The sequence below is a fragment of the Chrysemys picta genome, chromosome 1 (assembly GCF_011386835.1).
Source record: "Chrysemys picta bellii isolate R12L10 chromosome 1, ASM1138683v2, whole genome shotgun sequence".
NCBI classification, from domain to species: Eukaryota; Metazoa; Chordata; order Testudines; family Emydidae; genus Chrysemys; species Chrysemys picta.
Window position 1 is genome coordinate 255831749 of NC_088791.1, and position 16867 is coordinate 255848615.

At 33.0% G+C, this 16867-nt stretch overlaps 1 protein-coding gene across 4 annotated transcripts in view; it reads right to left on the reverse strand.

Moving 5' to 3' along the window:
* The window catches only part of CLYBL (citramalyl-CoA lyase), a 229378-nt gene that overhangs the window by 15474 nt on the left and 197037 nt on the right, over positions 1 to 16867 (reverse strand). For 2 of the 4 annotated variants that reach the window (XM_005303890.4, XM_065592438.1), the window contains 5 exons: positions 14692 to 14880; positions 11076 to 11177; positions 9056 to 9149; positions 7451 to 7618; positions 1734 to 1858 (listed from right to left, as the gene is read on the reverse strand). In XM_005303890.4, coding sequence (XP_005303947.2) covers positions 1734 to 1858; positions 7451 to 7618; positions 9056 to 9149; positions 11076 to 11177; positions 14692 to 14880 — 678 coding nt within the window. The remainder of the gene's footprint in view (positions 1 to 1733; positions 1859 to 7450; positions 7619 to 9055; positions 9150 to 11075; positions 11178 to 14691; positions 14881 to 16867) is intronic. The other 2 variants (XM_065592451.1, XM_065592446.1) reach the window with 1 other exon arrangement.

A 16867-nucleotide genomic window follows, 5' to 3' on the forward strand; every position in this document is an offset into this window, starting at 1 on the left:
TTTTTGTAATTTTATGCTACTAATATTGTAATTACCGTATATTCCCTCGCCAGTTATACAATTTACAGGTGTACTCTTTTGATAGGGTTTTGACATTAAATTTATATGGGCTATGAGGTACAAGCCGTAAACATAAACAAATATTCTGCTGAGTCTGTCATTTGAATGTTTATTATTTCCCTGAAAAACCCCAACCACTGGCATTGTGTATACTCAGCAAAATGCATTTGTAAGATATGTAGTGTGTAGGAATCAGAAAAATGTGAAAAATCATGCATGCATGTTCTCTCTATGTTACTTACATTAATCACCGAGGTAAGGGGAACAGAACAAAGAGACACAGAAAGATAACATATGATGGTGACCTGAAACAATTATCCAGGCTGGCACCCAAATATCACAGTGATGGAAATGTTTGTAGATACGGTAGACGGTGAAGGGCAGACCAGTAACTTTATTCTAATAATAAATTATTATTCTAAAAGCTTTATTCTGAAGGATAGGCATAAAGGAATCACAAATCTGCTATGACCTTTCTAGAATTTCTAATATGCAATCTTTCTTGCATTAGAAATGTGTGCAAATGGGGAAGATATAACTTCCAATGTATTTCCACACATCATAAAGTAAAGGAATTTATTGTGAATATTTATACTCTACCAGTAAAAAGTACAACTCTGTACAAAGGCTTGTGTGCTCAGCTTTACTACAGAAGATTTTTTTACTGATAATTATAATTATTTTGCGCTTCCATTTTGTACAAACACACTTCAGGCATTTCAGTTTGAGTGCAACTAAATGTTGTCGACATCAAAACTCCCCTGGCTTTTTAACAGTCTCAGGTTTGGCTGTAACTAAGATAAACATACTTAGCTGCAACTTTTTTCTTTCAAAAAGAGGCAAACTGGATTATAGCAAATAACCTTTAAGATAATTAACTGACAATGCTGCAACTAGCATAAAATCTTCCTTCAGGCGACCCCTAATTTAAGTATTACTGGCACAAAGTGGAGACAGATTGTGCATCACCACCGCAATATTTACATAGCAGAAACCCACAGAGCAGGAAACGTGAGACTCAATGATGCACTAAATTAGGAACAATCATATTCTAGTGTTAATTTGCTTTCCACTCAATCCAAATCTCAGGTCCAGAAATTGGTACAAATACGTAGAAAACGTTCCCACTTTTAATTATTAAGAGTCACATTTGGCAAAGAGTTATGCATATAAGTAACTTTATTCACACGTGTAAGCAGTTGCAGAATCGGACCCACATAACTAAAGAAATTTTATCAGATATTTATTAAAAATAAAGAATTTCAAATCTATTTATTTCTTCCCACAAATAATACCAAAACCAGCAGGATGTGTTTTTTTCTTCCATGCTACCTGTCCTTTGATTGCAAATTATTTTCATATGACAATATCATCATGATTTCTATGAAATAATTTAAGAGTATTTTTAATTCCCTAAGCAGCAAATAATTTTATTTAAAGGATAAAAGTTAAGAGAGGCAGGAGAATAAAGAAAGTGTATTTATAAATTCATTTGAGAAGTTCCACATTTATCATGAATATTCTAGCTGTATTCTACCCTGGCATACATTTTGCTAATAAAACCATAAATTACTGTATATTTTTTATTGTAAAAACAAACACTCCCCAATTTTTCTCAAATTTAAATATTATTCTAACTGGTATTCTATATGTGGCATTAACAAAATATTTACCTTTCCTAATCGCTGATGGTCTTCAAAAGCAGAAATCAGTTCTTGTGCCCACTTTATTTTTTCAGGGCTTGGAGAGAACTGTTCCTGGACAACAGCAATTTGGTTAGGGTGAATCACCTGCTTACCTACAAAGAAGATTAATAACACTAGAATCATGCTTCAACAAACAGATGTTCAACAAAATGTTCCAACCACTTGAGGCTCTTAAATGCCTCATAGACTTTATGTTAAATAACTAATTATTTGACTAGATTTCTTGTATTATTAAACTGAACAACAATCTTTTGCTAGATACTATATGAACAAATATAACTAAAACAGAAGTTGTATTTGTTATAATTCAAAAATTACAATTCTTTCCATCCATTTCAATCCATACATCTTCCTTTTGTCATTACAGGTGTAAGTGTTAGACAAATTTGTTAAAAACAATTTAAGTATAATATATCTTTAAATTCTAGCTGTATAAATAATAGCATCAGAAACTGACAATTACTGTTTTATTGAAAAATTAAACAACCTGAAAATGATATTTAAACAACAAAACACGCTATATTTCATTGATAGCTTTTTTAATTCTACAAAAGGATTAGTCCCTAAATTCCCATAATTTGTTTAGCAACTAAAAATATTCAAAATTCTTCCCCCACCTTAATGATTAGTTAGTTACTGCTGATGCATAATACTTTTCTTTTTGTTATTTGTTATATTAATGAACTTAAAAGGTACTCTCTAGGCTTAGATAGGCATCTTTTTATCCTTTCTTGCATATATATATATATATATAATAAAAAGAAATTAAATGTTGCCTGTTAATTTTAGTATAGATTTTCACATTTACTTGCTGAGTCAGGTATTCAGTTTCAATTCATACTGTATATGCTTAAATTAAACAATGCCTATATTATTTGTTTTACATTTTTTAAAATAGCATTTTACATTCTTAATTTTTTCAAAAGGAATTTTCACATGGTGGTGTGATTTTGCATGGTTTTTTATTTATAATGAACATTTAAAAATTAATTTAAAGAAATTGTACTGTAATATCCCTGTTTAATTTTCCTTTACATCAAATAAAAATAGTTACAAATTAGGGGACTGATCCTGCAAACCCTTAGTCAAATGAATAGTCCTTCCTCACAGAAGTGGTCCCATGTTACTCACATGCATAAAACCACTCAAGATTGGACTCTCTCACGTGAGTAAGGGCTCCTCAGTCAGACTACCTGTGTGCATAAAGACTGTTCATGGCTCCAAACCTGTGTCAGGATCTGCTAGTGCAGACCCCCGCACCACCTGGGTATCCAACTGATCCAATGGGACTCTGAATGAGTGTAGAGGTCCATGCTAGTGGATCTCAGTGGAGGATCAGGGCACGTGTAAGTAAAAGTTTGTGGTATTGGGTCCTAACTGTGTTTTTTCCAGGTAGAAAAGCTGTTTTTAAAAATTCCCATTTAAACTGAAAGTTGGATACATTGTATATAAATACATTATTTCATGTCATGATTCATATGTATTACTATGGAAATTAAGCATTCATTTTTAAATGATTTAACAATTAGAAAAAATATTTGCAATCCTCAGCAACATAATATAAAATTTGGTGGTACATAAAAATAAATTTGTGAACCAATTTAGCTGAAGACATATTTTATAAACAAGAAAGAATTGTGCAGAACTATCACATTTGTAAGAAGAATTTGCCATAGAAGCTCGATTTTATTTTATTTCTTGTTACACAATCCTTTATTTACAATCCTCAGGGCATCCATATATTGATTCTGATATTTCACTCCACTATAGAAAAAAATAATTTAAAATAATAGTTTAAAACTTTAAATACTTTAAGGACTATTTTGTTAGAAAGAAATTAAATGAACAGAAAATTTCTTTTGCTAATGTATTTCATTTTAATCGTGTTTAAAGATAATTTTTAATGAAATCAAAAGATAGCAATAAGTGAGTAAATTATTATTATTCTTGGTTTTAATTTGCTTTATTTTTAATAGTTAAACTGGTAATTCTGAAATTGAAGATTGTGTACATAATTCCTAGTAATGCCGACAAAGCTTAATTTTCAGGAAAATTATTTTCATTATGTATGTAAAATTATAACAAAGACTTAAATTACAATAAAAAAAATCAAAAGCTCCAGATCAATTATTTTTTAAAAGGCAACTGCATTTCTGTATTAAAATTAGTTTTTTAAAATGCAGTTATAGTAAACAACTTCAATTTGTGCCATTGGTGAACAGATTATAGGAGATATAATGTAACATTTGATTTATGGCCTGAGTTGCCTTTTGTCACATCTTATGTATCCAAACAACTGTATAATAGAGTTTAATGCCATGCAGGAATGAAGCAAATATTTTAAACTGAACTGTTGTTATTGACGAGTTACTGAGAGGGTGCAAAATTGGAAGACATTAAAATTTATGACCATGAAATCCTTTTTACAGTACCACTTGATATATTGTGCTTTAAATCAATACCTGTCAAGTCTTTAGGTAACTGTATGATGGTGTCATTTTTGTCTTCCACAAAAGACTGCAAAAAGAGAGAGGAAAACCTATAGTGTTTCATATTTATATCTAGCTTCTCAGCATGTAGCACTGGAGTAGCTATAATGACTAAGTCAGCTGTTAAAGCTTTATTCCAAGGTTTACTTATTTTTGGATATAAACATTCCTAAAGCTGACGACCATTTATACAGACAACGCATTGATTTAAAGTCCATATTTTATGGTACTGTAAAACATATGCTGCTGTAAAAGTAAACCTATTTTTAAAATAATCTACAGTGGCTAAATGATGATTGAAGACATTCAGTACATATATGCATTTATTGCAGAGACAATAGGCTGCTTACAATGTCTAGTTTAAAAGAAAATGAGAAGAAAACATAGATACTATGGTGGTGATGGTCAGATAAGCATTTCAATAAATAGAAAAACCATTTTTTATTGAGTAATTATATATTTCTGAGATGTGCACACTATTTAAACTTCAATAAACATATTTTGATTACTTTACATTAAAGGTTACAATTCACTGCAGGGCTATGTATATACAACTTTGTTAAGTATTCTGGAGTTGCATCAGTTTAGGAAGACAGCAAATTTGGCCCTATGAGTCCCAAATAAGTACTGTATCTATTTTCTGTGTATCTTGCCAATTAATTGATTAATCATTACTTTAGCTGTGTAAAAGATTTAGTTCATTTTAGTCACACCTGTTGTCTTCAGTGGCATTAGTTGTGATTAAAACTAGCAGGATTTGACCCAAAAAACTTTAAAATACATGATAAATAAGTATTCAGAACTTCTATTAACAGAACATCAAGATTTTATTACCACACTACTAGACAGCTGTATGAAATAAGGGCGTCTTTAAGCAAAAATGATCCACAGCCTTCTGCCCAGTGGAAGATCATGGATTATGACTTCACATCTGATTGGACTAGTTATCAGATTATATGCTGGGACATTCTATTTTTTGAGATTTCCTGATTCTAGCCATGGAAAGACACAGGGAAAAGGTAAAGGCAAAGGCTGCAAGTTCATGTTAATGAGCTCAGCCCCTTCTGCAGATCTTGAAATGTAATATAGAAAGGCCAAAGACCCTCCACGGCTGAGTTAGGAATTAACTTCCCTTGACACCCTGAATTGTCAGATGTAGCCTTTCTATTTATGCCATATCTGAGTCTTACAACTTCAGTCACATTTTTGTATTTTTAAACGATATGCAGCTAGTTACTGCCAACTCCACTGTTACCTCTCCAAAACCCCATTACACTGATGTCAGATGACTTCCTATCATGATCAGTTGGACCCAAATGTCATCAAGGTTAGTACTTGTGGCACCTTAGAGACTAACGAATTTATTTGAGCATAAGCTTTCGTGGGCTACAGCCCACTTCTTCAGATGCATAGAATGGAACACACAGAAAGAAGATATTTATACATACAGAGAACAAGAAAAGGTGGGAGTAGCCATACCAACTGTAAGAGGCCAATCAATTGAGTTGGTATGGCTATTCCCACCTTTTCATGTTCTCTGTATGTATAAATATCTTCTTTCTGTGTGTTCCATTCTATGCAGCCGATGAAGTGGGCTGTAGCCCACGAAAGCTTATGCTCAAATAAATTCGTTAGTCTCTAAGGTGCCACAAGTACTCCTGTTCTTTTTGCGGATACAGACTAACACGGCTACTACTCTGAAACCTATCAAGGTTAGTGATGGCAAAAATTTTCTAATTTATACACCAAATAAAATGGCCTAATTTTCAAAGATGTTTAGCACCTGCAACTCTAATGGACTTCAACAGGAGCTGCAGATGCTCAAGACCTTTAAAAACCAGGTTATTTTACGTAAGTGCCTAAATTAGAAAATATTGGCCTGTGTGTCTTAGCCATCAGCAGCTGATGAAATCAAAGAGCCCTGTCATATTCCTATTGACTTGAGCAGGAATAGGATTGGGCCCTGAAAGTCCACAAGGACATAAATAATATTCCATAGCTCTGGCACAGTAACAATTTTGTCTCTGAATCTAGATTCAGATTTTGCAAGTACTGTACCAAGGTTCAGCAGAGAATAGGGCAGAATCTGTGCTTAAGAGAGTCCAGAATTACTTTTAATTCAATGAAAGACAGGGTGGGTGAGGTAATATTTTTGATTGGACCAACTTCTGCTGGAGAGAGAGACAAGCTTTTGAGTTTACATAGAGCTCTTCTTCAGACATTCTATGTTGTTTTTAACAGCAAAGTGTGAAACATTTAGACTAATTTTAATTTTCATTTGATATTTTTGTTCAGCTAATGAAAGTACTTTGAAGTACCATGTGCCATTACTTTTACTTTGAAAAGTGTCATCTCTTGTTATATCACTATCTCAGGATATATTCTTTCAATAATGAATAGCTAACACATATGCAACTGTCTTGAGTCTAACTTGAATAAATAATTTTTGAGAGAAATAATTTAAAGTGTTAGCACTGATTTCTAGAATTCTATAATGTATAGCAAATGGTACATTTCTATTGCAAAAGCACCATCTTTTGGTTGCTACGATGTCTCACTGGTGAGAGAGAGTAATGTGGTATACCAATTACTGGATAACCGTCAGTGTCACAGGACTCTGTTGCAAGGAGCCTGTTGGTCTTGCCGTCTGCCAGTACCTGTAGGTGTCACCAGGTGCACAAGCACTTACTGGGAGGGGAGCCAGAATATGGAAAATCAAATCAAAGAAAACAACATGACAATAACTTTCATATATGAATTAGCATATCGGGGTGGGGGGGTTATCCACGCTTTCACCATATAAATAAATAAACAAATTAAAAAATATTAGCCATCGTTTAAAAATACAAAAAAGTAATAAAAAAATAAACAGTTCATCACAAAGCACAATATCACATCTCACTTGAACTGTCTGTCAGGAAGAATCACATATTGTACATCTTATACCCAGGCTTCCATTACAAAAATAGTGATATCCTTGATGTGACTTTGGAAAAGCAGCCTATGATTTTGCAGTCTGAATTTTTTTATCTGAAATTTTAAAAGCATAAGCAATTGGGGACGCATTTGACAGCACTCACTGATCAACAACTGATCTGTGAACACAAACTAGTTTGCAGTCTAAGTGATATAAAATGTGCCTATATTTTGTAAAGAAAATGCTTAATTTTTGTAGACATTGTCACATAACCATACCAGTGAATCCCATTAGGGCACCCTCTCTTGACTGTCTACGGAGCCCATCTTCATCTTGGAAATCAATGTACACAAGGTCTATAGCTTGTAGGCCAAAAGCCTTTGCTGTGACAATAATTTTTTGCCTGGCGTACAGAATATCATGAGTTTCTTTACTACTTGTAGCACCTAAGAAAACAATGAATAGAAAGAAGTTAACTTTGTTTTTTAAATCTTCTCATTTGAAACTTTTTTAACATAAAATAAAATTTCTTTGTGCTCTAGTTTACATCATTAAAAAAAAGAAAAAGAAAATAATTGAGGGATACAAAGGTTAACTGACCAAGTGTTGTAAAGAGATAATTTAAATAGTTTAGTTGGGCAAATATTAAGCTTATCCAGAAAAAATATTTTCTTTGTGCCTTAGCTTCTGAAATTTAGGGTATGATTTGGTTCAAATAATAGATCCTGAGATTGAAGTCAATGGGAGTGTTGGCTGAGGAAGGGCTGCAGGAATCCACCTTCAGTAATCATTTGCTTCTATTACTTATTGTAGTGGCACTGAAAAGCGTTACAACAAGAGAAGCATTATACAGATGGATATACTGTGTACAAGGAAATGGTTAAAAACTCACACTGAGAACAGAATTGCACTTTCCTTGGTTGTGATTCTTGTCACAACCGATGTCCTTAGCCAAATGTTTAAGCTTTAGTATTTGGATTGGAAAATTTGAAAAATTATGGCAGATGACTTTTGAGAGGGGCCAAAAGCATTCACAAGAATTCGTGAGTCCACAGTCTATCAGATAAAAACATTCTCACATGAATCCTGGTGTGAAAAAATAATGATCTGTTCTCTTTTCCTTAGGGTCACTGTTCAGATATGGATTATCAATTTGTATAGAATAATTTGTTGTCAATTGTTACATTAGAATATGTATATACTTCATTAAAAAATGGATACTTCTGAACTGTACTTGTTGCCTTTAAGGAGTTTATAGCTGAATCAGATTAAAAAGAGGCTTTTAGCAGATAATGTCTCCGTTAAGCAAATAATTTACAAAAGGGATTTTGAAATATTTCTGGCTTTGGAGAAATGGCATTATCAGTGTAACACAAGTCTACAAGGAGATATGGCTGTTTTGACCTGGGAAGTGTTTATAATGCATTTATTAAAGCAAAACTTAACAAGAATGTATTGTGAATGATATCAAAATACAGTTCATTGTAAATAATGTTAAAAACAGACACATGAAAATTTGACTTGAAAGATGGTTCTTAAGAGAATATACAGATAGCTGTTCATATGAATATTACAGTTTAAAATAAGCTTAGTGATTCAACAGGTTTATATTTTATTTTAGCTACAGCGTGACAAGAATAGGAAAAAGCCAGTATTTTGTAAGTCATCATTTTATCAAGCTCTGAATTTAAAAATGCCAATGACATAATTTACATTAATAAAAATTATGCAGAAAGATGGGAAAATGTACCAATACAAGTAAGTGCAGAATCATGTTTAGAGTTCTTTAGTTATTGCAGTTAGGACAAGTGGATAAAATACCATCACTATTCTCACTACAAATGTCATACATTAACATTTATAATAAACAAACAGGTCAGAACCTATGCTGGCTCGAAAATCCTCTCCTCCAAAGACTACTGCATCCAAATGAAGGCCAACTTGGGATCCTATGCTTAATGTTTCTTCACAGGCTGCCTTCAAATAAGAACACAACATGAATTTCTACTGGAATGCAGGGATGACAGAGACATGTTATACCAACTCATCTTATTATCAAAATCTGGAAATCTTTCAGCTAAAATTGCTCCAACTAAAGAAAGTACTGTCACTATTGTACTGCACAGAATGTCTTAAAACGATTCATAGCAAAATCTAAAACAATATGTGTGTATATGAATATATACACTGTAGCTACAACATGCACTACTGGATTTCCTACTCTTTTTTCCCCTTCAAATATGAATGAACTTACCGTAATGCCATGGATACTACTGGGATTGGCACTTTAGAAATACATGTAATTACAGTAAACTAAGTACTTATTAAATACTGTCCAAAATAAGCACATGCACTTTACCTCAATAGTTTATGCTTTGGCATGTAATGATTTTGCATAAGAAACAAAGAACAGAATATCTTTTATTAAATAAGTAATAGTTGGAGGTTTCAACATGTTGTGGATTCCTTACTGGAAGAATTCCTTACTGGAGAATTTAAAATCTTTAATACTGTCAAATACAACTAAAAGATAGGTACAGGAAGTCAAAAATGCAACAAGTAGTGCAGAAGTATATTAATGTAAAAACAAGCAGCACTTAAAGGTATTATATATAAAGAAATGCATGTCAACATTATTACTATTTTATATAAGAAGATTTTGATATTAATAGTCTTGAAACATACGATATGCCTAGAGAGACAGATATAATTACAAATTGTACTACTGGGCATCCATATGGGAGAGCTGGTGGGATAGTAAATTATTATTATTATTATTATACAGTATAGTTTAAGCTGCAACTCTACTGCCAACATTAAGAACTACAGTATTTATTACGAATTCTACTACAAAATATCAGAGTGAAAAAAATCTAAATTTTTTTTAATTTGAAATGAAATCTCTCTCTGGGTACTGACAATAAACATGAATGTTCCAAGATATATTTAAGGTATGCAGTAAGAATAAATATTTTTGCTATACATACATATACAGAGAATGAGGCCTCTCAACAGTTCTTGAAACACCTCAAATATACAAGTCTTGAATTACTCTAAAACTTTTCTCTGAAGCTTTAGGATAAGAATATTGCATTTCCAGTGAGTGCATTTGATTTTCCATTTCATGATCATTGGTATCTGTCCCCTGTAGAAACACAGGCTGGATACTGAGATTGGGGGCCATTTGTATTTCATGAGCATCAGGTCAGTCAATTGGTAAATAATATTTAGGAAGATTTAGAAACACTCTTTATACAAGGCAGAAAAAAATATATAATTTGAACTTAAGTGAACCTGAGAACAAAATTCATGTTGTTCAGATGTTGGGTAGTTTAGAACTTCAGCTACACTTCTAAGCACAGAACACACCAATGAACACAAATATGAAAAACTATTATTTGTTCTCAGAGCTATAATATGAAATTTGGAAGTATTTTATAAAGAGGAGCCATTATAAAAACACCATAGTACTATTACTGAAATGATGAAAAGATTATTTATAAAAACAGGGTTATACAACGTCAACTATGCTAGTTACTAAATAGTCAATTTTTACTACAACAATTTGAGCTCTTCAGATCATTTCGAAGCATATCTCCATATTTTAAAACACATTAAATGTAAAAATAAAACAAAAATTACTGGATAGGGTTTTATTATATGGTCTGTATGTATTATCTGGAATTGGCATTTCACGGACATATTTTGGGATTTTGTCAAGGCCTTTACATAATAACATAAGAAATAAAAATACAAACTTTTTAGCGGACTCTAATTCCTTTATTTATTTTCACCTCTCCTATTTAGATGAATTTCTTATTTAAAGGACATAAACTATTTAACATATACCTAGGTTGCTGATAGGATAAAATATGAACTCTTCACCACATCAAGGTTCCTTACCTTAAAATTGAGCAACCCCATTGCAGTTTCCACAAAAGGGATTAAATTAATTGGTTCTACAAGTGTTCGGCCTTTTAAGTGATGTAAAAATTTGTCTGAAAACTAAAACCAGAACAATATTATAAGGGACCAGAGAAAAATTCATTTACAAATATCCAAATAGTACATGCACCTTTTCAGAGCTTTCACCTGGCTGCAATGACAAACCAAACAAAACCAGAACTGTAATAAAAAACCCTCAAGCTTTTAACCAGGTCTGAGGTTTTGAGGCCTACAATTCTGAATTGCAACATTACCGTATATTTTGAAGTTTAAAGGTTTAATTGTAAAAATATTTGCTTAACACCTATCACCCTAATGTAGTTAAATGCAAATCAGCAGGCTCTTAAAAACAATGAAGTATTGATATACCTGACGTCCTGTTTTGTTTCATGTCTAATACTAACATCACTGTAACTGTTCCGCAGCTTTCTAAGTGGCATCCGTATTATTCATTACGGCACTGTTACCCTTTGTTCAGTAGGCTTTTCTTCATAATTTTTAGCTTACCTAGGAAGGCCTTAAAAAGGAAGTTTAATTCTTTGAAGACCAAAGCTTTCCAATTTTTTCCATGAGACCAGTTCACAGCTAGCTCTGAGCTGCCAGTGGGGTAGCCCAAATTCCAAAATCTATCATCTGGAAACATACAAAAGCTCTTGCACAGATTTTTCTCCTTTCAAAAGAAAAAAACCCTATATTGTAAATCTATTATGTCTCTCTAGATCTAGTAATTTGTGAGGAGATAAACATATCACAGGTATGGTGGAAGATATTTTAGTAAATAAAGACAAAAATAACACATGCATCCATTTTAAATTTAAGGAATATGCAACCATTAATGGATATCAAAGGAAAAGGGAATTTTAATCATCTCTCCATTCAGTCTCAGTTGGGTAAATCATATCTAAGAGATTTGCATAAATATAAACCATCAAAGACTTTTCATCTTCAAAGGGGGTTTCAAGACCCTATAAGCTTTGTACTGTAATCATCACAGGTCACAACCCTGCAGGAATAAGGCTGCTATGGCAACATAAAAAACTAATGCTTAAGGCTTAGCATAATATTCTGACTAATAGAAAGGAAACTCATTTTAAAAGCTGGCAGCCTATTTACCAGAAGCTGGATTAGAGGTGTTATTTCCCCTTTTAGCTCCCCCCCCTCCCCCCTCCCCAAAAGAAAGGAAAATCTAATCACTGAGATCTTTAAAAAGCTTTCGAGCAATTTGCAGTAACTTTACAATTAGGCCAAAATAAATCACAGCTTTTCACGATGAAGATTTCTGCCATCCCCACATTTTTCTGTGCATCATCATCATCATCATCATCTTTTCTGTAACTTTTCCCTAGAGAAAAGAAGTCAGCTAAAATATATAGAATTAAGAAAATCACTGCAATTCAAATGCATACGTGTACAGTGTCTTAGGTAGAGCAACAGAAAATAGTAAACTTCATACCGGTCAAAACATGAACACTGGAAGCAGTGTACTAAAATAATTTCAGCTTTAGTTCTGAAGATCTCTATATGATTTTGATTTTTGCAAATAAAAAATATTAATGGATGCTAGGGTTTTATAACTTAGATGAAGGTTTAAATGGAAGAACTGTTTTTAGATTTAAAACATTTAAATAGTCACCTTGTTAGGCTTCTTAAAAAAAAACTGCTCCATTTTAATATATATTTTTTTGAAGATTAAAAAAAAAGAATTTTTAATTAAATACTGTCCCCTTCCTCTTTCTTTTTATAATTTGTTATAAGCACCAATACAAAAGGTAACTAGTGGAGAAGTTTCAATTAATTTTTTCAAAAGGAGACGATTAAATGTTTCCGGCCTGGTAAAGTGTTCATTTCAGTGAGGGAGGGAGGGGAAAAAAGGAGAGGGGGGGGAAAAACAAAGATTGGGGAGGGGATGAAGTAGCAGGCCTCAGCAATTCTTTCAATTCCAGTGCACACCCAATAGTGTGTTGGGAAGAATGCACACTGTTCAGGATTTGTGGGAGAATTGTCCCATGACAAAGGAGGGAGAGTTACGCTTGTTATAGTCCAATAAGCCATGCCAGTCAAACAAGTACCCATACTAGGGACAAAAGGAAAGCAAGAGATTCTCACACAAAAGAAAACAAGTAAGCCCATCTTTTAGTTGTGCATCAGCCTCCAGGTTTTATGTTTCACATAAAAAAAATGAGCGGAAAAATAAACAGCAAAAGGCTTCTGTTATTTAAAAAAATTAAACATTTTTTTAACTGTGTTATTAAATCCAACAAATCCTCTGTGTTCAAAGATTTATCAAAATGCAACAGAACAAAAATACAGACAATAAGATGTAAGCTAGTGCTATTTTATTTTCTAACGGGATGATATTAGGTATGAAAATTAGCCATTTGAAAAGTTGGGGGATGGGAGGGACAAAATCTTCAGATTTCGTACCATGTAAAACATATTAGGTGCTAGTGAGGGCCCTGCCATTTTGGAAGCATGAATATTCATAAATGACAAGTTATGTCTAACACTTACATGGTTGTAAATCCTGAGAGGTATTCTCTAGTTACTTTAATTAAATGGTGGTGTAAGGGGACATAACCTCCATTGGAAACAGGGGAGACTGAAGGTACACTATTACAAATGGACAAGTACTGTAATATAGCTAACATATTTGTTCAGTTGTATTCACATATAATATCTTAAAGACTTGATCAAGGTTAGATGCTGAGATTAAACTAGATACTAATACATCTTTCATTACAGCTCACATACATTTTAGATATTCCCTATACTTGTGGTTTTCAAAAGTATGGAACTGCATAATGAAACGTTATTCCTGTAGTGATGTTTTGCAGAAATAATGGTATCTCTAAATAAAATGCACCTCTTCTTAACAATTAAAACAATTATAGCATAATTAGGCCTATTTCAAAGTTTTCTTAAGTAATTTGACATGCCAACCATTTACATTTCAGGTTTTTATTGGCTGAAAAGTCATTCATGAAATGCAAACACACCTGTCAGCAATTAAAAAGGAAGAAATAGAGAACTGTTCAGGAAATAATATCTGTGGTAATTAAAAACACTAGTTAAAAGCTTCCTGTTTGTTCCTCTAGTTGCCCCAAAGAAGTGACCTTTTCCTCCCCCACTCCATTTTTTCATATGTTGCTAACATGTTTTCTCCATCTATAACTTCCCAGGCATGTACATAAAACATATTGACATAGACAATCTTTTAAGGTGTCAGTGAAGGTTCAGAATTTGGTACAATGGACAAAGTTATATTATTATACATTCTCTTCTCTGTTTTGATAATATACTGTAACATTGATATAGATTCTTTTATTGACTGCAGTACTAAGAAAACTAGTTTTCCTTAAAAACTAAAGTTGCTACGTATGCTCGGTGTGCAACTCCAGCCTGTGTACATTTTAATGGAAATGTTACACCCTTTTCTGAGCCAGGCACCAACATTGTCCCATGATAACAGCAACATTCTTCATAACTCTAGCTCATTGGTCCCAATGATTCATTCTAAATTGGCCCAAGGTCTTCAATCAAAAGCTAAGATTATGACAATTTGGTAACTACTCACCCATCTTATTTCTTCAGCATTTTCAACTTTTGGCAGCATCAGGCTTGAAGGAAGAACACTGGACCTCAAAAGGACCTCGAGATCTTGTTCTGCAAGACCACTGGACACTGAATTGATCCTAACACACTTTTCAGTCTGGCCAAACTCAACCTCTTTGAGTGTTTTCACAACTGTCAGCCTTGCTTCTGCCTAGAATATAAATGTTTTAAAATAATAAGCTTATTTTCTATTGATAGAAAAACCCACTGAGCAGAAAACATGTCAAACCGATGAAAAAAATAGAGCCAACAATATAAAAATCTATTTTTTCCACAATATCCATTACTGTTTGCTTTTGTTAAACCTTTCATAGCCAGTACCTCAGAATTTTTGTTTTAGCACTTTCTTTACAACTAACAGTAAATATACAATTTTCAGATCTGATTAATAATAGGACTACTACAGTACTTGAAGAAAACATCACTTTCATGTTTAAAGGTATTGCAAAGTGTCTAACAAACACACATCTTTAGACTAGCATCTTTTTTCACCAATACTTTTCACATAGCCAAAATGGAATAAGAGAATTGCATAAAATAATAATACTTCCAATTAATAACCGTATTCTTCTTATGGACCATAATAAAATTATGGTTATCAGTATATAAGGACTTATATGTATATTTCTTTTGTCTTGCTGTATAATCACCCTTTTTATCCATTAAACTGTATTAATGCTTGCAGTTGAGTAGACAGCTCACACATGAAAATAATACCATGTAACCCAAAATAATATGCAGATTTTTCTGGAAACTGTGACTGATAATAAAAAGATACTCTATGTTATCAGCAAAAATAAAAATTCCAAACACACATTTTCTAACTGACACACTCCTCACAAAAATGGTGAAGGAAGGAAAGTTTATAAATACTTGAATACTTGATTTGCATTCAGAATGCTTAAATCCTTTGCTGAAATGAAACACTTCTATTGGCGTCAAGAAAAAAGGGAAGGAGAAAAAAAAGAAAGCACTTGAGCTCACTACTTCCTGCCAATTTCAGTTTCAAAAACAAATTCTTTCAACTTGCCAACAGCCCTTAACAAATTCTCATTGTCAAAATGAACACTTATCAAAAGTAGTTTCATTTGTGAAGAGTTTTTATGGTACTAATAAAACTTTAAAGCTTCTGACTCATGATTGTTTAAAAAAACAGTTTTAACAAAATACAGCCATTTGAACAGAAATACTTATCTAGAAAACAGGCAAACTCAGAAAAAAATCATCAAAGTTAATAACGAGACTAATACCAATCAGCGAGACAACACATGACAGTAGATTTAAACCAGACGGATACCAATCTCTGCCTGTGAGTAGAGGCAGAAGAGGTTTCAAAATGTGGTCCGAGTTAAAGAGTGTGAGGAAACAGTAGCTTCCAGTTGTCAGGTCAGATCAGAATAGGTCTCCAAGACCAGTTTAAGACAGCGCTGCAGTGCACTGATTTACAAGGCTTGGACTGCCAATAATTAGGATAAGTTTAGACAGAAGCAAGTGATTACTCTCACCAGTTAAAGTGAAAGAATAATGAAGCTGAAGGTTAATGCAACTTGAATCAAACAGCCTTCAGCTTGGTACTATCTTCCATGTTTCTCCAAAGATTTTAACATATGCCCATCAGCAGGATAGAAAAAGGACAACATACACAGACAGAGACACCCCTATGCTATGATTCAAGGCTACATTCAGAGGTCATTTCATTAAAATATAAATACAATCAGAAATGTTATTGCTATTGTGAATGAATTCTAGCTGTTGCCATTATGAAATTAACACACAGGTCCACGCAGTTTATTAAAACATATTCGGCTGGAAGAGGGCTCCAAAGATATCTACAATTGTTTGTCTTCTGATTTCTTCAAATTGCACTATGTGATGTCATCACTGGCTAATACAAATCCCACTAAATTCTCATTGTCAGAGCAGCAATAGTTGGTTTCTTAGTTGGTCTGAAAGTTTTGGGATTTGGTGCAGTGATAGTTTAAAACACATTCTCCAAACCAATTTATGCTCTTAACTAATGTCAGATAAGATTATCACAGTTTCAGTACATAATGATCCACTTTGCAAAATAAAGATCTTCCAAAACTGTCCACTAAAGAAGCATCCAATTCTAAATGAGGTATATTACAGGAAACTAT